Genomic DNA, 22,314 nt, shown 5'->3' on the forward strand with positions numbered 1-22,314 from the left:
TCTCCATTTTATTATTTCAGAATGAGTTCATTTTAACCATAGAAAATTTCTACATCAATAATTAGAAAAGAACAATGCTCATGAAGTGAATATAGAAATATGTAAATAACAAGGAAATGAATATTTTCCAGAACTTACTATCATTTTTGTTATTTTCAGGTGATAATTTACAATGGGCTCGTTCTATCGTCTTATCAACGACTATCTGTTAAGATATGAAGCATAAGTGTTTACCTTTCATACTCGGAGATTATTAGGTATTTTAGCTATTTATTTACTAAGCTATTATTTTTTAGATAACAACGCAAATTTGATAATGTAATATAAGGACTATTGCTGATAAGCTACAAAAGCTGCGCTAGTTATTGCTGGAAAGGTGAATAAACACGGGCTGATTGCGTACATTATGCTCCAGGTACCTACGTAGACTAAATTTTATAGATCATAAAATCAGATGTACATATTAATCTTTTTCATGATTCATGTTTACTATTTAGTCTGGAAACTGCATCCCTTGAAACAGTTTGAAGTTCTCAAGCAAAGAATACCTAAGCTAACACATTAATTCCAGTTATAAAACAATTTCTTTTTGTGATTTTATCTGTTATTGACATGTTGTTAATATATTAGTTGTGCTCATGGGTGTCGTTGCCCAGCCCTTTTAAAGTTATTGACCTTTCCAGTAAGACGTTTAGGGAGTCACCGATATCAACATGCAATAGAGTGATTAAATGTAGACTGTATTATGTCAATACATGTACATAATTGGTTAAAAGGTAAGATAAAAGAGTTCTCATCAAAGGGTTGTTCAGGATAAAGTATTTGAATTACATTAGTTTATTAGTCAAAACCCCTTTTCCATTCACCATTTTGTCAATCTCTCATTATCTCTATATCTATATTTTAGCATTATATGATTAGCCTCTTCGGGATCCTCATATTGGAAGCCGAATTTCCGAACATCCCTGTAGGGGTTACTCAGTTGAAACTATAAGGACTTAATTGTCAAAGTTCTCAACGGCAATTTTACTGTATTGTTTTATTTGTGGAATAGTTGAGACTATGTGGGTAAATAGTCTAGAAATGTATGGTGTGTAATGTCCCACGAAGCTAATTAACGCCGTCCATGTAAATGATAAACTGTCAGAAAAAATCGTATGACAAATCAGGTCAATCATTATGCAACATGTTACATCCAGTTTTATCAAAAATTGTATCTGAAATAAGCGACGTCAAGTGCTTTAATACTTTGATACAACAAAATATTTCCCTTTTCTACTGTTTTATAAGTAACTGTTATTAATCAGAAATAGGGTGTTTCTGAAAAAAAATCTATTGAAAAGATGTAACAATTTTGTAGGATTTGAAAAAGGAAATCTAAGAACCTAGCATCGTCATAAAGTAGTAAATTCCTTTCTCGATTGAATGACTTACAACGTACAATTGTTTCCAATAAAAATAATAATTTTTCTGGACCACTTTTACTACCATATATTCTGTTGCTTAAAATCTGTGATATTAATACGTTCTCAGATAAATTTTTTCAAAGAAACATTTAGTCATCCTTTTTGCCTTGTGTCAAAGTACTTACTAAAGTCTAAAGATACTGAAAACGACTTATTTGATCTTTGCTTGCATGTTGCACAGATAAAATTTTTCAATACAGAGTGGTCGCAAACAAGAGAAACAAAATATCATCAGGGAGGTTTGCAGATACTCAACTCCAGTAATATAAGAGCATTTGTTTAAAATTGCTCCAAATAAGAAAAATCGTAAGTGTCGTAATGATAAATATAAGAAAAATTATTGAATGTGTCGATTAGTTAAGAACTAAGGTTCATCCTATATTATACATGAAATTAGTGGTGATACCAACATCTCCATCAGTTAGTTATCTTTTGAACATTCGCTTTCGCTGACAGAAAGGAATGATTTAAATGTGACCCAGTAATCAAAAAATGAAGTCATGCATCCGTTCCTGCTATTAAACGTTGTAGAGAGACAAAACCTCCGCAGATAGCTTATCTTCACATATTTTTTTTAAGAGATAAGATACGTAAAATAAACAGTGCGAGCAATTAAATTCCGCGACCGGTTCTGAACTTAGTCGTATGTTAGAAAACGTTCTGGCTGGATGCATGTCGCAAAGCAGACTGAATTTCCGCAGTTTTTTGAAAGTTTCTCACAGGATCTTCGTTTAAACAACTGGACATTGCTTTAGGTAAATATAACTTGTGTGTAAAGTGAGACGATAACGGAATTATGAAAAATGTTGCTCATGTTGCAACGCATATGTTTTCCTTATGATTTGTGGCTCCAACCAACAGATTATTCTGTTGGTTGGTCCTCACTGGTTTGGAGACAGATTTTCTTGAGGCATGTAGTAATTGTCAGTTGTTGGTATTAAGCCTCCGAGTGGCAAAATAGTTCTAAACAGATGTCTAATGTATTGTGGCAATGCACATGATGATACAAGAAAAAAAAGTAAAGGTGAAAACTAAAGATGTTTTTGACCGCCTTCAAAGCTTCAATAGAGGTTATTTCTGTGTCTTACCAATTAAGTAAAACGAACTGTGACTTCCTATTTTTAGAATATCAAAATGACCATATACTTGTAAAGGAAAACAACCAAAATTTTTCGAGAGCACAAATTAAGGCGGAATATTAAAATAGTTTCAATTTGATTTATATAATAATTTAGCGCTATTGGTATACATTGTAAGTACCTACATATGTGGTTGTATGATTTACATACGTTCTGTGATAACTACATTTTGCCATAGGAGACCTGTGGTTTTTAAATCTAAAACAAATGATTAAAATTATTTCCATTCATTACTATAATAAAAAACCACAAACTTTAATATTTGAGTTATGAGTGTTAGACAGCTGTTTTTACTCGTTAAAATTTATCCAGTCCGACCCCGAGTTTTGAAAAGTTAACTTAATAATTGCAGTTTTTACAAACAAAAAAAATTGTCTTTAGAACTGTTTAAACAATTAATTAAAAAATAACATTGCTCGATTTTATGATTTAAATTTTTACGCAATTTTTAAAATTTCAATTTTTTTAAGATATAGACTTCTGCTTGCATCCCGTTTTTATCCTATTGCAAACACGTCTAAAAGCTTAATTTACTTCTTTAATAAAAACTGCTTAAATTCATACCAAATAAACATAACTATTGAGACACAAACTTAAAAATTTTGGCATTTATTGGCAAAATTTTAATCCAAAAAATTGATCAAATTCAGAAACATTACTAATTTCAATTTGAAGGTTCTTGCGGTTTTTTTGAGCATCAAAAGATTCTGACCTTTGTAAAACAATTTTAAAAATATAGGATTTCAAACACAAAATTTTGATGTGGAAAACTAACTAAGTTCAAAAACGTACCTAGATTTTTTGTAGTTTTCGAACATCAAGTTAATTCTTCTGTATATATCAAATTTTAACACAGCATCTAGTACGATTTTTGTTGAACAATTTCTTGCATGAAAGCTCTCATAGGTAGAATTTTGCTGTGCAACACTGATGAAATTCAGTGGCGTAGGTACCTAGATTTTTTGGGCATCCAGTAATAGTCCTTTGTGTATTTATTTGAGAAGTTAACGTCGAAAATTTCCACTTTCATAAAATGTTCAATTTCACAAAAATTATCTGCAAGGCTAACTAAAATCAATAGTATAGCTCAGTTTTAAATGTGCATGTATTCCACAACTACAGTAAGTGTAGTGAAATCTGCCTCTGAAACTCTCTATTTCTTGAAATATTGAATGGATATATTTTTCCAGAAAAAAAAAATCTGAAGTTTTCAGCTCAATATGTTGTAACTAAATGAATGTTTCAAGTCTCATTTGCATGGTTATATAAGCGTCTCCCATTGTACCCAATTCTAAACGACTATTATAATGACTATTTCATGGCAACATTAAAATTTAAAACGAATCCGTCTAAAGACGTTCATAATTTATTAACGGCAAACAAGGGTGGATTCCCTCCAATAATAAAACTACATCAAGACACAGTGCTGGTATATTAATATAGAAAATTAGAAACCAATCGATTCCTGGAGAATTTCTGACGTGTACCTGTTTGAAAGGACGCGCCAGTAATGCTATTTTCACATTATCCAGCGCACAAACCCGGAATTGTTGCTGTGCAATCACTTTTCCTGAATGAATGAAAGTTTTCAGAGAGTTTTTTTGATTGATATGCCCAAAAATAATCAGGTAAGGAAGAATCAAAATTATTTTTTCTTAACATTTTTTTTTGTATTTTGAAAACAAAATTTCGCTTATGATCTCTAACAATAAATCATCGGAAGAAAAATTCTTTCACACGCATACTTTTTATCTACTATTAAATTTGCATTTTGCATACCGGTACTAAAACGGGCAATTATTACTCCGTATCAGAAATGGTCGTCACGCAGTTTTTCTCACAATAGATTAGCCGTTAAACGTCCCAACAATTTTTGATTAGGAAGAATGGCAATTGTATTGCCACTGCAATTTGATAACAGTTTTGAATAAATAGGCGGTATTGTTAGTACTGTCTTTCATTGCTTAAGCGACTCTGATCCAAAAAATGTTTCGTGTTTTACTATGGTAGGATATGTTGTGCTCGAACTCAAACTTTATTTGAACGTATCATAATTCGCACTTTCATTCACTTTTAGAGTGTCCTTTTCTACAATTTGACCTACAAAAGGAAACACCAGTTGTTCCAAGCTGAGGACAAAAAGACCACAAATGCCATCGCATCTCCGGAGAGCAACTCAGAAAAGAAAAAAATGAGGCCGTACAAAAAAAGATCTTTCATTAATATTCAGGTTCAAGAACACAATGACAATAATATGGAGATTGAGAATAGTGAAGACTCTGACACGCAGGTAAGTAAAGTTTTACGTTCACAGATAATTTTACTGTCCAAATATTAAAACCAACAGGTTACAGGGTTTTCAGGAAAAATTAAAATTATTTTTAATATCTCAAAAACTAAATTTTAAAAATGTTTAACTCTTGTCCACTGTTTCAGCAGTTTTTGAGCCGCTTGGTACAAAGTTGTCCTTTGTATTATTTTCATCCCACTTACGAGCTGACATGTCAAGATGACTTTAAGTTCTACATGGTCCTATATATTTTACCGCCCAGACCTTTTTTAGTGTTCCACTGACCTTCCAGTTTATTTTAAATATTCGTCGTTTAGTAACAATATTGTGGTGTGCCTTTTAGACACATCAGAATTCGGTTAAAATTTTCAGAGGCTAGCTCTTGGGTCAAGTCTGTCGAAATTATACAGAACAGTAGCACCCGGTAAATTTTTTCAATTTTCATAATTAATTGAAACAGAGTAATGAAAAAATGCAACTTTTCTGTCCTTTTTTTTCCATATTTTGCTTTTTTTACTCCAACGTTCGTTCAAAAATTTGTGTTATTGCAGTGGTATGCTGCCGCACAACTGGAATTTTTACCTTCACATGATTTATGAATTTATCTCGCTCACTATGTGAAAATTTTCCCAGGTCTTGTTTTTTTTTTTTTTCATTTTATTTTGCTCAGTGTGTAGATTTTGTCACAGGTTTCTCTAGGCCATTTCGTAATCCTAAATTCTTAATAATAAGTACGGTTTATTAATGTTATATAATTAATTTTATTCTCAGGGAAGTCCAATGTCGGCGCTAGAGAATGTAGAAAAAGTCAAAGAAGGAGATATGAAAACTAGGAAAAAATGGAAAAGGAAAATATCAAGAAAACAATTTAGGCATCACAACATCCAACTGTTTACTCCGGGTGAATGTAAGTAAATAAATAACTTAATTATTGCTAACAATTCTGGAAATAAATGACTAGACAAAGGTTTTTCCGTGGTGACATTTGTTTAATCATGAATTTATCCAAAATCTTGTGATCAACTCCATATAATACGCATTTCGTCGGTAAACTGAATGAGACGCTCCAAAGTTATATAACATGACACATTAAGAAAAATAGCTAAAATCTTATCTAAATACTTACCTACCAATTTATTATCGCTTATGTATTTTATCAACAATCTGAAGCGTATACCTCAAATTTTAATTTTATCTTTACGAGACCAGATAATGTGCACACATCAATGGATTTATCGAGAAGCTACTATTAAGATCACTATTTTACTTGAATGATTGATAGATGCAGATAGACCCAAAATCGATTGAAGAAAGTGTTATCTAAAACAAGAAAAAAGTTCTGGTAAAAATGTAATTTCATATTTGTTTGCTGCTGAAATAATTAAATATCTCCGAAAAACATTTGATTAGATAGGATATCAATGACTGAGTATTTTTATATTTTTATTAGCGGTAGTTTTTCCCAATCATATTGTAATGAGAAAAAATGACTGGATATTTTAATTTGCGCTTAAATTTTCCGGACGTTAGGATTTATTACTCACTAATTAATTGATAATTTTGGTTGCGTATAATTAATTGCATTAATCAAGAATCGCATGCAGTCAATGCAATTAGGGAAACGGCTCAATTTGCTCCAACATTAACACTAAAATCAATTTTGCGTGCACTTTGGTGAAATATATTTAAAATACGGTGATGTAGAGAGAACTTTGATGTATTTGCTATAACTAGAAAATTGAAGATTTTTAATATTTTTTGTTAATTTGATATTATCACTTTGACAGTTGAACTATGGAATTGCATTTTTGTAACAAAAAACGACAAAAATAAAATTAGCAAAACTAGAACAAAGTTTACTCAATTAATGATATACCGGGAGATCCAGTTAAAAGTCTAACTCGAATCACAGTTTTCCTATTTCCTATTTAAAAATAAAATCTAAAGGCGCCTTCTATAGTAAAATATTCTCAGGAGGCCGAATCCATGGTTGGATTTCCTGTCAGTTGTCAAGTGTGACCGATACGACGCCATTTTGAATTTTTGTAAATGTCAACAATGTCCAAAATATTTTTGTGGTCACATATACCCTGTCAAGAAGTTTTCAAAAATATGTAGTTATTACGTATTTGCATCAACACCGACTTGCCTATTCGCCATTTAAAAAAATCTGAAGACACTTTCCATACTAAATTTGCTAGGGAAGTCAAGTTTGTGATCCTAGTTCACACGACTGAGATTCTTTACTTCTTATGCCTTATATTACCTTATAATTTATAAAATATCCTAATTTTAAAACTTATGGCGTGAACCGCCTTTCGTGTCTTTTCAATGAGGTTTTGCTCGACTCGTTGGAATTTGCCTCATTATCGGACAGACGCGACTACTTTCAATTAGTAACATTATTTAAATTATTGAATAGAAAATTAGAATGTTCGGACCTGTTGGGTGAACTTAATTTCAAGGTACCTCGGGAAAAATTGGACTGTTAAGCTTTTTTTCGTTGCTTTATGTGTAACTTTATGATATATAGAGTAACATGGATATAAATATTTGCAACACCTCATTTAAACACTATTGGAGGGTCTGAGTTTAGGCTCTCTCACATTGTTAAGCCAACTGCCATTCTGAAGAATTAGACTAACACTCAAAGGAAAGTTCCAGAGAAAATTGATATTAGAATTAAGGCGAATTTGACGTTAACCTAATTTTGTCACTGTTTATGTAATTCGTATAATAATTGGTCAATCAATGTAATAAAATTCTAATTTCAATATTGGAGGCTTTCTCGTTCGTAAAGGACTTGCAGCGTGGCTTCGGAATACACACGGTGACTTATACAAAAATTCGTTAAAAAAAGCAACTTATAATAAATCGGATATCAAATTTTATCCCATTATCATTGACTCATATTGTACTGGATTTGAATGAGTACCTACAAAAAATTGTCAAAAAATTCGGCTCTATTAATTGAGCTTTTTATTTGTTTTCGTGCATTTTTAAATGCGTATCTTGAATTGTACATTTATCTAAAGAAAATATTTGATAAGATTAGCGAAAATGGTGTTAGGTAAGTGGTGAAACGTCATCGAACTAATTGAGATCGGTTCATTTCTGGATGATTTATTAGCGTATCGGGACAGTAATAAGAATCAGTTATAATGTTCGGTTCCCCATTCCTCTATGTAGAACAAGGGCGCGCGAACTATGCGATTCAATTAGGGATCATTTTAGGTCGGAGCATAAAATATTATATTCCGTGTCGTAGATTTAATCTACAAGCCCTAAAGCAAATTTAAACTTTGATAAAGGAACAATAACGATGTTTCGCGAACCGACTTGTTTACAAATTTGCACAATTAGAAGCAACGTAGTCTAAGAATCTGTACGATAAATTTATACTGCCACACATATGACTAACTGAAAAAGATTATCCACAATGCATAACACAAAGAGCTTTAATAGTAAGCCCGTTTCGATAACGAAAAAACAATTTCTCTTATCGGCGCTTTTTTGTGCCAAGCAACTGAGGAGATTTAGTTATGCGTCATTGATTATTACAGATCGTTCCTCTACCTTGCTGAAACAGAAAGAGCTGTCGGCCAGTCCGACCCTGCCCAAAATTCTTGACGTCAACAAAGTGTCCATTACAGATGCCATTGTCAACACTTTAGGGGGGGTAACTTTGCAAAAGGGGGCCAAAATAAAAGATAGAATGGAAGAGAACAATAACACTAATGGATTTCAAAACCACAATAATGTGGGCAAGCATCAGTTGCCTGGTATGTATTTTTTTAAGGTAGTGATGATGAATTATACAGGACGTCGCAAAATGCATAATGAGAACATTGCGTCCGCAAATGCTCTGTTACTAAGATGCAGGATTTACAACTTTGACTTTTTTTTCATTTGAAACGAGTATCAATTCTAAGAGCATATGCAATATGACTTTAAAATTGGTGCAATATAAGTATATTTCTTCGGGGCAAAAAAGATAGTTCACCCTGCAGATTTTCAGCACCGATTGCCACGTCATAAGTCTCAAATTTAAATTAAGTATCTGATAAATTATTTATAGCGGAAAAGAGACTGAGACGTATTTTCAGACTTCAACACCCTGTACCTTAACAACGAAGCATTGACGGATTTCTTTTTAAAAAGTTTTTTTGGACGTGGAATTTATTCTCTCAATTAAATCTAATATTCTACTCAAAATATGACTGCGCATTTTTTCTTCTCTTTGAGTTACTATCATATCATATCTTCCCATATGTATAATATAACGTTTCCTATACTTATTTTTCACAATTTCTACAGCAATCATAATGGAAACACCAACACTAATAAGACGTAAAAGCTCGGATAATATCCACGCACCTTTGAAAACAACCTTCATAAAACATCCCGATCCAATGTACCCCATTGTGTTCAACCCAATGGCAATTGATATGCCGACATTGCAAACAACAGAAGAACCCTGCAAAGTGACATTTTCTAAACGGCTTCACGATCTTCATAATAAAGTCTCATCTCCTCAGCACGCGGCGATGATGGATGATAATGATTCAACACTTGTGCCTCCAGAAGACTTTGAGGTCAGATTCAATGGAAATTGTGACGATCAACCCGAGAATTTATCGTTAAAGCGAAGATGTTCGACGGAAGTTCCTGTAGATCTCAGTAAAAAGACATCAAGTAACTGCATAAAAGAACGAGTAAATAGAGAAGAGTTTCAAGTAATGTCTAACTCTCAATTGGACCAAAGTATTAAAAACTCTTACAGTGAGATAGCGCGCCCCAAAACTGAGCAAATTCAAAGGCATTCAGTTGAAGCAAATGCATCGACAAATGCTCAACAAACTACGTAAGTTTATATTTTATGAAATATTGCTTTTTAATCAAGTAAATGTACAGTCAAAGCAGACAATCTCCGGACCTCACCTATTCGGATAATAACTACAGTCGGCTAGAAATGACAGAACCGGAGCCCATACTCAAAACTGAAAGCCTTGAAAAATGCATGAACCTTCTACAACACTTTCTGGAGCAAGAATTTAACGTCTCGATGCTGAATTTGATATCGCAGGCCTATCAGCAAGTGGAGCAGTCCCTGAGCGATTTGGCCATTTACCCGGAAATGAGACACAAGGCCCAGAAGCTGCACGAGGAGGTCTACAACTACATAACCGCCAAAATGAAGTATGAGCTCGGTTTGGAGGATGTGGATGCACTCGAAGTAATCAAAAGTTTAGGTAAGAATTAATTTTGTTTAGAGGGAGATGTGTACGCAAAGAGAGTATATTGTTCTTCACTCTATTGAAAATTACCCTCTTAGAAAACTTCGAAAAAGATGAAAGATGAAAAATAGACAAGTAGCTATCTTTATTGGAAGGATCGCCCTCTTTAACGCATAACTGGCAAGTTATGGGGTTGCCCAACATCCTTTTTCCATTTTTACCAGAACGCTTATTGCTTTTCTATACTTGCCACTAACTTTTCGGCGGCCCAGGGCATCAGACTTGCTTAGGACGGCCCTGCTTATATAGGAAATGTAGCATTATTAAATTTTGTCTTATTTTAATGCAGCATTAACTTTAGTTGAGCAGTCGAATTTCTATAAATTTAACCCCCTTCTGCCAGAAACTACTATCATACACCTAATCTTTTAACTCTTGTTTAACTCCTCTTAGAAAATAAAATTTATTACTTTTTTCTCGTTTGAATTAACATGCTTTGATGTAAACTAAGCCATCAGCCTCTCTACTGTGATTCGTTACATATGTGTCTTATATTATCCTCACTAACAGTCTCCCTCCCGTTTCATAAGAAATTTATCATTCATTCAACCTCGAAAACTATATCATTATCAGTTGATGTTCCTATTTTAGGATTGAGTTTTTATTTTTTATGAACTACCACATATGTATTCATTATCAATAAGAAGTTCTGGGGCAGGGTCGGGGTCTGGGGCAGGGTCGGGATCCCATCCGCAGCCACATCGGCGTATCTATCGTGGCGATTGTGATTTCTCTTTTGGGTTTTTTGTTTCATATCCGTTTGTTTATTCACAGCGTCTCTTGCATTGGAAGCATTTAATTGATTTTCGAAGATGGCTACTCGTTCTTTGCAAAGCGCCCAATTTTTCTCACAATAGTATAGTCTTTTCCTCCTTTTTTTTTGTAAAGTAATGTGACTTCGAAATTCCAGTCTGTTGCTTTGCCATCTTCGGATTCAGGTCCAGTTAAATACCGGTACCGGTACATCTTTATATTTCGCACTTTTTTGGTTACATGACAATGCTAAGTATGCTGGAAAAGGGACATTTTTATATTGCAAGCACTAAGGGACGTATCATAAACCAATTTTGATTCCTATTTTTATGTCTTTAAATACTGTACATTTTAATTTTTTAATAATACATAAGAAAAACTGCCATTATCCCCAAACCTACATTTGATTTTACAACTATTCCAGGTCATTCAGACAGCAACCGAGCAAAAAACACTGTACAAACCAATTCGAGTGAGATACAGCGTTTAAGAAACCTAAACTTAAATGACTCTCATCCAGCCTGTACACCTTCCACTATTCGCAAGCCTGCATTCAGCACCCCAAACACTTATGGTAAAACGCAGAAGGAGCTGTCACATCAGGCGTCCCCCGATTTTCAACAAGTTCAGCTGAGGCAGCGAAATATTCTACCACAACCTCACCATATGTTCAATACAACTCATCAAATGCCCCTTCCAACGACAAGTAGTAACTCATACACTATGAGTTATCCTCCTGGATTGCCAAAGCATAATGAAACGAGAAGAGGTATGATCGGTTTAATAAAACCCAGGAGCAAATCGCACAGGAATTCGCACCAGCAACCTGCTCAACTCATGAGGTCTTTGTCGAGTCCCCTGAGCGCTACCACAGTTTCGTATCTCGAGAATGTTTATCAAGCACCATGTGCAATATTGCCTTCTGCTGGGGGAACGTTTAATGGAAATCCCGTCATAGGAGGCCCTCTGCAGTATCTAGCTAACCATTTTTCCCAAAACGGGGCTAGCACAAAGTTCAGGAAATCATGTCCAGCAGGATATCCGGGAAGGTTTGTCTTCGGTGCAAATTCAAATGGGACCGTTGCTGCTACTGTCACTACTAGCAATTCTTCAAAGGTTCGTATTCGTTGTATAGGGTGGCCGCATATATGTGGCATTTTTCATCGTCAAAAAAGCAAAAAATTAATATAAAAAACATTGACCATCCGAACCTCGTCATAACTTATGGGGCCACTCTGTACCTAAAACTAATTCTATTCAAAGTATTTAATTATTATTATTATCACATTAACATATTGATCCACAAATTTTACGTATTTAAATCTTAAGATTTATGTTTGTCGTAGATTCCAAATAATGCTTCTACTGGTAATAATGCAACTGAACAGAACATATCTTCCACAACTAATCACTTGGAAATTGCCAAACTTGCTCTTAATGCCAGTTCACGGCATCTGGAAGTATTAAACAAGTGCGTGGAGGAAGAACCAAAGCCTCGGGCCAAAACCCTTCCAGCAGTGATTGTCGCCGACGTGTCGATGCAAATTACTAAAGAACCATCTAATGAGAGGACGAATAGTAAAGGTTATTAGTTCTCTCATATCAATTTTTTAAGCCACTCAATTTAGGATTGTTTTAGAAATAGTAGCCGAATCAAGCTTAGTTCGCACTTCAGTTATTACGTCCAGTTCCAATGACAGAAGTTCAAGTTCCGAAGAGAGCATTAAGAAAACCGTTGAAGACGAAAACACTCCAGAATTCCTGGTTTGGTTGGAGAAATTAAAGAAGAATGAGGAACTTAAGAGCAAATTTCTTACTCAAATGGGGGTCATAAAGAAAGAGGCTTCTTCTCCTGGTGATTGCATTGAAATAATCGATAGTGATGATGGTAAGAGATTTACAATGCAGTTTAATTGACCTTAAGTCATAATATTTTACAGAAAAACAAGACACTAACCGTAGCGAAAAGAAACCGATTCTTCTATCTACACGATCGTCTCCATTGCAGTCATCCTCGGCTACAACGGCGAAACTACCTCGCGAATTTAATAGATCTGCCTCTTTAGAAATAACCCCTATCCCTACTTCGGTGGTTAAAGGTCCGTTACCACCTGTTCTGAAGCCTTCATTGTCAGCGATCAACTATATTCCCCCTATATCACTACCTTATTCTGTGAATCCGGACAATTTTGCCCATAAACCGAGTGTTAAAAGTCAACATAACAGCATTTATAGACCCGAGATTGAACCAATTTCTCCAGTTAGTGAAATTAGTTTTAATTTTCCTCCAGTCCTGCCTAGTCCCACTAAAGCTGCGCACTCTTCGATGGATCTGGGAGTGGTCCTGAGAGAACCGACAACCACATCTCCAACATACGCGGCCAAACGTAAAACACCTTTAGGATTATCGGAAAATTATTCTGAAGCTGAAAACAACAGAAAATCTTCAGAATATTCTGCAGATAATTTGTCTAAAAGACGCAAGTCCTTGGACAGACCCCAGACATCTATTAGCCCTAGAGTGGTTCCATCGGGAAAGCTCTGCTACATAAGAGAGAATAACATGTTTCTCAGATACTTCGACGATACGCAAGTGGAACTTTTTATAAAAAATTTATCTTCACAAGATGAGGAACTACTGAGAACCACTGGTATTGATCCTGAGCGCATAAAAAACTCGTTTAGACCTTCCAATTTTCCTATGGACCAACCCGCCCAGACGGAGATAGTGCGCCTACCTAACGATGTGGAGTTCAGCAGGAAAGAAGACTTACCGGATGTGGAGGAATTTGTCAAAGAAAGTAGTTTGGTGGAGCAATTTGTACCGAAGGACTTTGCTGACTTTTACAGATACGTCACTGGGTTTCAAATCATTAAGAATAAACATCCCGTGTCGTTGAAGACGTTCTTGACCATGTACAATACCAATCGAACAGCCGAATTGCTTAGAAAGTATTTGCAAAGGTTGGATGAGGATTCGTCTGGAGCTGTGGCTAGATAATGAGAGGGTTTGTGTAGAGTAATAGATTTGGTGGGCAAAACTTGTGTCGAGGAATTGGTAAGACTCCTCCAAAACTTGATAATGAATGTTGGTATTTAATTATTAATTAGTAGCAATCAGATATAAAAGCTTTAAGGCTTAAGACTGGACGCGGTACCGGTCGCGGTATCGGTGGCGGTAAGTGCTAACATTTCCGGTGTTTCTGATATAGATACCATATTGCATTTTCTAAAACCTGATTTAACAACAGATTTTGAAGAAGAATTATTACTTTTTTGCTATCAACGAGAATAATTTAATTTATTTTAAAAATAAATGTATTAAAGTATTGATAATAATATTTTAACGTTATTTTTAAAGTGAATTCTTTGTTCTGTTGATAGAACAAGTTATATAAAACTGGATTTCGTTTACGTTTTTAACAGTTTCTCCCGCGACAAACTCAATTGATTGCCTGACCGCCATCGTGCGGTGAGTTTCTATTGCCGAGTTAAAAAATGAAATAAAGTTTTGTTATTTATGTAGGTATTAACTTATATTTAAGTATGTATAAAATAATTTATTTTATTTTTAATGATAATTATAATTAGTTGATATTTAATGGGTTTACTTGATAGTATTATTTAACAATTCGTTAAGACTTTTTTTACTTTTATAATAAAATTTATAATCGGAAGTCACTATATTTCCTTTATCTAGCTTAAAAAAAGAAAAAGACATCTACAATTTTTAATTTAAATAAATAACTTTTCGATAACAAGGAGATATCGATATCGATACAAATTAAGGACTCTGAGCAACCCAATGTATCCATAAACCTGACTCCTTTGTCAATTTCATTTGACAGCACGCAAAAGTGACAACAGTTTTGACGGACTCCAGTCAGAAATGGTAAGCAAAAAAATGATTAAAGATAATAAATAATAGAAAATATATATATATATATATATATATTAAATACTCTAATGCTATTTGCAACACTTATTAAAGATTTTATATCTTTACAAGAGCAAATAAGAGATATTTGCTCAAAAGTAGAATAATTTGCCCAAATAGGAGGCCTTAACAAGCCCTATTTGCTGATGTAGGTACTATAGTATAGATAGGTACTCTACTTTAGAAGCCACTCTAATCAGAGTTGTTTTGTTTTATAAACAAACATTCCATAGGAATAGAACAATGGACATTTTAATATGGGATAAAAATATTGGAGGAAAACATCCTGAGTAGGATCTTATTTGCCAATTCAATAAAACTTGTCTAAGAAATCTGCAATGGATACTCCAATATCAGTGTCCAGTGGTTCAAGTGGAGTTTTAAGTAAACCCTCTGAAAAGGACAAGCAAGCAGTCACCAATTCTGGCAGGTCAGGCCATAGTTCCAATACTGCTAAGAGGAAAAACTCTATGTATTGTGCAAAATCTAGTGTTGAGTCTAGTAGCACAACCAATACACCTCAAAAGGTAAGAGTAGTTTTTAAATGAGAAATTGTTGTAAATAACATTGGAACTCTATCATGACCAATATCAATATATTGGACTCAAAGCTAATTATTAGTTAGTTATCAATGTCATTTATAGCAAATTAAAAAAAAATAACTTGTGCCGCTTTCCAATTTTTGATGCTGTGAAAATCAATGATAAAGTGCTATGTATTTCTCTTTTAGTTTTTTGACAGAGATTCAAACAGAACACCTTCACCACTTCATAAAGTTAAAACTTGGATTAGTAGTTTAAGTAAGTCGCATTTAGACCAGACAGACACAGATTTATATGAGTTTGACAATGATAAAAAAAATTTAAATGAAGAGGTGCCCTCAGAGTTTGATCATAAAGATGAAAATATTATTGAAGGTAAGTGAATATTAAATATTTAATTGTGTATGAAAGTAAATAAATAGTTTGAATTGCAATCATTACACAGGGTTATACTAACTGCCAGTTTTTTAAGTGATCTTTCATTGCATTGTCTAGTAGGTTCTTTTGAGTTTTCAGTACTTACTTATTAGACCATTTTCTCATACTTAACTGTCTTTTTGTGCAAAATAAACTCTAATATGTTTTTCCAGATGACCTGAAACAATATCCAAACTATGCTCTTTTTGAAGAGGCTGAAAGCCTCCAGTCATCAGTCACAGAAGGACCAACAAGGTACCCACATCACATGTTATTAAAAAGAAAAAATAACATTAAACTGTCATCTGGGACAAACACTGATAAGTCAATGGGATCAGACTTAAATGTTGTGGTGCCATTGAGCCCTGAAAGCGAAAAAAAGAAGGAATTGTGCAGTTATTTGCAGCTGATGAAGCCCACAGATAAAAAAACCATTTTGACATTGCAGAATCGGAGGTCTGTGCGCGTAAGAAACTTGAACATTCTGCATGAGAAACGGGAAATGGAGAGAAAACTCAAAGAAGCTGGGGAACCAGATGCTGAGGTGTCTATATCTAGGTTGATAGAGGATGAAATAACTGAAGAGAGGAGTGATAGTGAAAGTTTTGTATTTCCAATGCCAAATGCTGAATTACAGAAAGTGCAGAGGGATTATGATGGGGCTATTGAGGAGGAATGGTTTAAAGAATGGAGAGCCCAAAATTATCCAGAAGATAATCCAAAAATTTTTCAAAATGGCAGCAAGAGGAAGCTATTACAACATAGGGAAAGTGTGAAAAGTAAAACATTGAAAAAAAACATTCATTCATCACTGAATGCCAAATTACCAAATGGAGTTGTTAGTGATTTGGATGAAGCTCCAAAAGGGAAATTTCACTTCCCCCAGCCTGTGCCATATTTTTCATCAAATGTATGCGATTTTAGTGATATTATTCAAGAAAAGAATCCTGAATTGAATACCAAAGTTCTTCCAATTGATGCAAATAACAGTCCAAAACATTTGGCAATCTTGAAAAGCCAAAAAAATGTCAATTTGAGCCAACCTGAAGCATGTGAATTGAAGTTGTCAATTCCGTTAACACACTTTAGGGATAATTTCCTTAACAACAGCTTAAAATCCAATGTTTCCCAAGAAAAAATTACAACCTGCCTATTGCCAAATATTTTTGACCGTGGAAATGTTAATAATGATAAACCCTTAATTGCTGCAGCAAATAATTCAATTAAGGTTAAAAAGATTAAAAAACAACAAAAACCCAAACCTTTCAATAAATATCAAAGCAGCTTTAAAATTAAAGTTGTGACTAAAAAGAAAAGGTCGGGCGCAATTAGCAATATTAAGCCGCTACTTAAAGATAGCACAAACACAGGGAAGAGTTGCAGTAATAAACCTACAGAAGCTGTAATAAAAGAAAATCTGAAAGAGAAAAATGACAATGTTAGCCCTAAAAGGAAGAGGCTAAATCCTGTTAAGTCGCCATTAAAGGACACTAACAAAAGTAATATTGATGAGGCGCGTAAACCAGAGATATCTAAGATTACTAGAGCCAGTAAAGGTCTCCTTACAAATATTACTCCTGAGTCTTCAAATACAAGCAGGAAAAATTTGGAACTGTTAGAAAAGAAACAAATGGATACTTCAGCAAAATCATCTCCAACAGCGAGCTCCAAGTCATCTCTTACCAAAAATAAGAAAGCACTTAAAAGAAAAAAAAATGTTTCAAGTGAACTCGAAATTTCCATTTCCACGGACAATAAAGTGGCATCTTCAAGGGGCGCCAATCAATCACATATTACCGCGAAACCTTCACCAAAACAAAGCGATGTAGTGATTAATGAGCCGCCCAAATTTGAAAATTCAAACTCCCCAAATTCCACATTACAATCTATTCAAAAAAAAGAGCATAAAGTGCAATCTACAATTTTATCAGTTTACAAGTACAATGAGAGACCAAAATCGAATCATCATTCTGAATCTTCCCAAGACTTTTTCTCTCAAATTCTCAATATCGAAAAGAGCTCAGATGATGGCGAACGTACTTCTGTCTCTGACCCTATTAATAACAATCCAACGGATGATTGTAACGATACTAAACCAACACCATTAACCCCTATCGTGAAAGACGAGAAACCAGTGAGACCTTCACATACGTGTTTAAGTGCGGGCAATCAGAGAATTAATACAAACTCTTGGGATTTGAGACAAAGCTGCAGATCTGGCAACTGGGTATTGAGCAGTCTGCAGAAAAAGGACCAGCATCTGATCTTTGTTTCAGAAGAGGGCGGATTGCTGCTAAAAATGTTCTACTTGGAATTCAACTTGGTCATTTGTCAAGAGCATTTGGTTTCATTTTGGACTCAGACTGCCTTGGGGCACGTTTTGGGTAAGTTTTTTTTTATGTTCTGCAAAATTGGTTGTAATACAGGTTCGTTACTTTTACAATTACCACTATAAAAATTAGTGTTATAAATTTTCTTCAAATTAATGAAGCCGGTAACTGTATGTAATGGTGTTTTAATGAAAATTCGAACTGCAGGAGCTCAGAATATGTGGATCAACAAAGGCAGTATTCCGCGATTATCTATGACCAACAATTGTGTATTCAAAGAGTCTTTGGAAATGGTCGTTTCCACTGAGGCGATTGTGGCATACATCGAATTGTGGACCAAGGAACACCAAAGCGACATTCGCGAAGGCCCTGTAGCGGACATATTTGCCATAGTGTATTATTGGAAAAAGGGCCACAACGGTTTGGATAAAAAGGTCCTGCAACTTGAAAACATCAATGGGTAAGTAAGTATTGTCAATCTGAGTGATTAATCAACGAGATATTGATATCTATAGTTTTGCCGCCGACGTCCAGTATTCGGTATTAAAACACCGTTGTAAAATAGTGGTCAGTTGGCATCCGACTAGTAGTGGTTTAGAGAGCAAAAAGACCTTCGTCCATTGTTACCATCTAGCTGCAGATTTTCAGTCAATTGCCAGCATTAGCGAATTTCAAACTTTCGAACATTATGTGTCATCTTTACATAATATTGAAGGTAAAAGAAAAATGTGCCAATTTCGTTAGAGTATTCGAAGTCATATTTCAGGGTCTGATGCTCTAATTATGGGCTGCGGAGAAAACAAAATTATCTTGTGGGATGTAGACAGTGGATACGTGACTGCGACGATCGAGATGTTGGACATTAAAACACCTTTCTCCATGCTATGGGTTAAGTGCGATAGGGTACATCCAATATTTAAACCCTCGCCGTCAGTTTAATACTTGAGACTTGTGTTTCAGGGTTTTTTTTTCACTTTGCAGCAGTGCATGGATGGAGAGTTGCGGTTGATTGCCATTCATGGCATGAATCATTCCTGGAAAAAGTTAGCCAGTTATATTCCGCCAAATGAATTCGACAGGTAAGATTTTGGTGTCGAGTTTTCTATATTCGTTAAAAATTACATGTTTGAGAGAACATTGAGATCAACTTCAACTCTTATTTCTCTGTTTTATGGTAGGACACTGAACTATTATATGCCGGTATCATTCCACTGTTAAATAAGGCCGCATGCAATCTTTGTTGCGTCGGAAACTGTAACAATCGTAAATGTCTTTTTTTGTCAGATTGAAAGGTGTTTGCGTCGATAATGGTGTAGTCCTCGCCTGCTACAAGCAAGGAATTGTCTGCTGGAACGCCCAGTCGTCGGAAATAATCTTGGAAACTTCCCAGACTGACACCGAGTATATTTCAGGAAAATATATTATTAGCATACAAAATGATCAGGTGACGCTTAAGCACGCCATATCCTATTTGTTATCGGCCGAAGAGCTTCAAGGGGAATGAATCAAAATACGTCGTTTCTTCAATTGTAAGGTATAGTAAAAATTATGTTAGTGCGCCCGCAAAATAAACATTACCGAAGAATGAATATTGTTTATTACAAGTGTTGTCCAAAGGGGATCTCATTTCTTGTCTATTGGTGCAAGGTTCCACTTCCGGGAGTGTCGTACCGTAGCTCAAATTTCACAGTTGAAACCACTCTTTCATCCAATACTGATAGGAGTGGATTGCGAAAAATGTTTTTTCTACGACTGTCATCTTGATGATAACGAGCCAAAACAAAGCATCATCGAATTTTTAAGTTTTAAGGAAGTAAATTCCTTTTATTTCTCGCAAATTTGTATTCTTACAGTCGTAGAAAAAGGTTTATATGCAACTTGTACAAAGTAACATACTTTGGCACAAGCATCGTCCGGTTTATGCCTCTATATTCGAAAGAGGCTATAAACTTATTAAGCACATATTGTATAGTTGTCTATTACATGTACATACTGTTTGGTTTAGGTAATGAAATACTATTAGGATTTTATATGATTATTACTTCGTAGTTACATAGAATATTTATTGTTCGGTTTGAAATCGCATCCCCAAAAGGATTTAAGGATGCGAAAATGGCAGGAATGAGAATTTAAGTTAGAATTTTTGTTGCTCACCTGCAAATTCTTTTATTTTGCCAGATAAACGACACTAATATTGATTTATTTCAGACACCAACTTTCGAATTTATCGGGTGCTTCAAATATCATCTATAAGAATTAGTTAGAAAATGAAGTTTTGCTTCAATTATGTCCACTTATTACGTAAGAATAGGTATTAGAGAGATTTTAAGACCCTTATTGTGTTTCATAGTTGAGGTGTTTCTTATTCTAAGCAAGCGCAATACTGACATAGCTATCTTTTAAATTTCTACAGACATAACAGTTTCCGTAATTTACTGGGGAATAACAAATATCGTTTCGTATCATTGTTGTTATTCGATTCAGTGCGACATTGCCACTAGTTTAAATCCTTGTAAATGTGTAGAATATATATTCTATACGTTTGAGGTAGATTATTTATTTGTTTTCTTAATTTGGTTTATACTATATTCTCAGTTAAGACTAACTGAGAATAAGTTTCATCTTTTACTAAAACTAAGACGAAAATCCCTTGTTCACGTTTCAGTGATAAAATCCGTTACCGCCCTCAGATCCTTGAGAAAATGTAAAATATATGAAACATTCCTGAAAATTCTCCATTTCGGTCGCTGAAAACTCATAGTTTTTTGATATGAACAATGTCATCATTCCAAAGGATTGATTTTAGGTAAGTGGTCTTTGATTTTTGTATCTCATTTAATTTGTCTTTTTAAAGTTTGCTCCAAGTGATATTGCTAGCATTTCGTTTCTTTTTTATATGTGCAAAATTGACCTCTTGCTAAAGTATAGGCGACTAGGTCTTATCCATGTTTACTGAAAAAGACGCCACACTTCGGTTTTTTTGCTGTTTGATGATGGTTCCTTCGCAATGGTGCAGGCATCGTCCTATTTAATTCTCTTGTCAAAGGCGCGTTGGTATATCTTTGACCTATAAAATGTCCTATTTTTAATATAATTTGATGATCTTTAAAGGTCTTGTTCCCAAAGTGTTAAGGTTACGCTCAATATAAAATTTTTCACATTCGTAAGGAATTTAATATATCTTACACATATCCACATCTTATCCCTATGTTATCAGGGATATGCAAAGCTGTCGTCAGTCTTGTTATCTTTCACATCTAAAAACAGCTTCATATACTTTTCATCAATTTTATTCAGATTAAATTAATAAAGATAATTGTAACGGTGCTCAAGTTTAAGGTTGTTTTATACGGCTTAAAATCTCTCTATTAAGAATACTTTTTTTTATTTTGATAAATTAGTACAAAACGTTTGTGTTGATGTTTAAGTATGTACATAATATTTATATTCTTGTAAATATTGGTACTGTGATTGTTGTTGCGTCTAGATATTTTAACTTTTTTTAGACATTAAAGGCCTCATTAAGTATTAACAGATATATGCATAAATATATATATTTGCGATCTTTGGTTTGACCGAGTATGGACTTGCCTACTAGCATGGAGTAAACTTCACAACTAACACAAACGTGACACGCTGTAAAGATCATAAACAGCCGAATATAGCCTCTTTACATCACTCTAAAGGGTTTCCATAGTGCCACACGTTTGTGTTCGCAGGAATTGCTTTACCGCACGCATTTGTGAGCTGAAAATAAAATGCACATGCTATAGATTTTTGACACACGCTACTTTGTTTTGCGTTCGGTAAAAATACAAGAGTGGCAAAATAGTCAAAAATTTGTACAGACATCCAGCAGTCACGGCAGTTCACACGTGAGTAATAAGAAGTATTTTTTACCTACGAGCAAAGTGGCTTTACCGCACGTAGGGGAGATCAGAGAGATATGAGACACTACATAGGGTTGTCTTCTGGAAACTGCATCGATCAATTCTAAAATATTTTCAATTTGGCAGGTATTTTTGGATTCGCCCTCAAATTCTAGGAATATTTCATATAACATATCCTATTCTATTTCTGAATTGTTTTCGTAATAATGACGCTTCAAATATGAGATTCTTACACTTCTCCCCATGACCGTAA

The 22,314-nt window shown here is 34.4% G+C and overlaps 2 protein-coding genes across 4 annotated transcripts; both read left to right on the forward strand.

The window, feature by feature from the left end:
- Nucleotides 1-530: 530 nt before the first annotated feature.
- LOC136409168 (uncharacterized) lies at nt 531-13,986 on the forward strand. 3 transcript variants are annotated; one of them, XM_066390519.1, is made up of 11 exons: nt 1,906-2,221; nt 4,683-4,895; nt 5,667-5,802; nt 8,459-8,677; nt 9,213-9,379; nt 9,434-9,759; nt 9,810-10,147; nt 11,370-12,061; nt 12,292-12,529; nt 12,585-12,833; nt 12,886-13,986. In XM_066390519.1, the coding sequence occupies exons 2-11, from the start codon at nt 4,797-4,799 to the stop codon at nt 13,944-13,946; spliced, it is 3,525 nt and encodes a 1,174-aa protein (XP_066246616.1). In that variant the 5' UTR covers nt 1,906-2,221; nt 4,683-4,796; the 3' UTR covers nt 13,947-13,986. The 3 variants fall into 3 exon arrangements, with proteins under 3 accessions (XP_066246606.1, XP_066246616.1, XP_066246598.1); XM_066390509.1 differs by lacking the exon at nt 1,906-2,221 and adding an exon at nt 531-776 and having other exon boundaries at nt 9,213-9,759; XM_066390501.1 differs by having other exon boundaries at nt 9,213-9,759.
- Nucleotides 13,987-14,709: 723 nt separating this feature from the next.
- LOC136409421 (uncharacterized) lies at nt 14,710-21,719 on the forward strand. The gene is made up of 9 exons (XM_066390909.1): nt 14,710-14,837; nt 15,116-15,409; nt 15,613-15,799; nt 16,015-18,225; nt 18,379-18,631; nt 18,687-18,886; nt 18,938-19,074; nt 19,132-19,250; nt 19,456-21,719. The coding sequence occupies exons 2-9, from the start codon at nt 15,221-15,223 to the stop codon at nt 19,673-19,675; spliced, it is 3,516 nt and encodes a 1,171-aa protein (XP_066247006.1). The 5' UTR covers nt 14,710-14,837; nt 15,116-15,220; the 3' UTR covers nt 19,676-21,719.
- Nucleotides 21,720-22,314: the final 595 nt, after the last annotated feature.

Source organism: Euwallacea similis, chromosome 1 (genome assembly GCF_039881205.1).
Source record: "Euwallacea similis isolate ESF13 chromosome 1, ESF131.1, whole genome shotgun sequence".
In the NCBI taxonomy this organism is placed as follows: domain Eukaryota; kingdom Metazoa; phylum Arthropoda; class Insecta; order Coleoptera; family Curculionidae; genus Euwallacea; species Euwallacea similis.

What these genes read in the sequence shown, in the direction of transcription:
- LOC136409421 (XM_066390909.1), top strand. Translation starts at nt 15,221, where the DNA reads ATGGATACTCCAATATCAGTGTCCAGTGGTTCAAGTGGAGTTTTAAGT. An exon ending in AGATGAAAATATTATTGAAG is followed by an intron (nt 15,800 to 16,014) that starts GTAAGTGAATAT and finishes ATGTTTTTCCAG; the next exon opens with ATGACCTGAAACAATATCCA. An exon ending in ATCTTTACATAATATTGAAG is followed by an intron (nt 18,887 to 18,937) that starts GTAAAAGAAAAA and finishes GTCATATTTCAG; the next exon opens with GGTCTGATGCTCTAATTATG.
- LOC136409168 (XM_066390509.1), top strand. Translation starts at nt 4,797, where the DNA reads ATGAGGCCGTACAAAAAAAGATCTTTCATTAATATTCAGGTTCAAGAA. An exon ending in TGAGAGGACGAATAGTAAAG is followed by an intron (nt 12,530 to 12,584) that starts GTTATTAGTTCT and finishes GGATTGTTTTAG; the next exon opens with AAATAGTAGCCGAATCAAGC. An exon ending in AATAATCGATAGTGATGATG is followed by an intron (nt 12,834 to 12,885) that starts GTAAGAGATTTA and finishes AATATTTTACAG; the next exon opens with AAAAACAAGACACTAACCGT.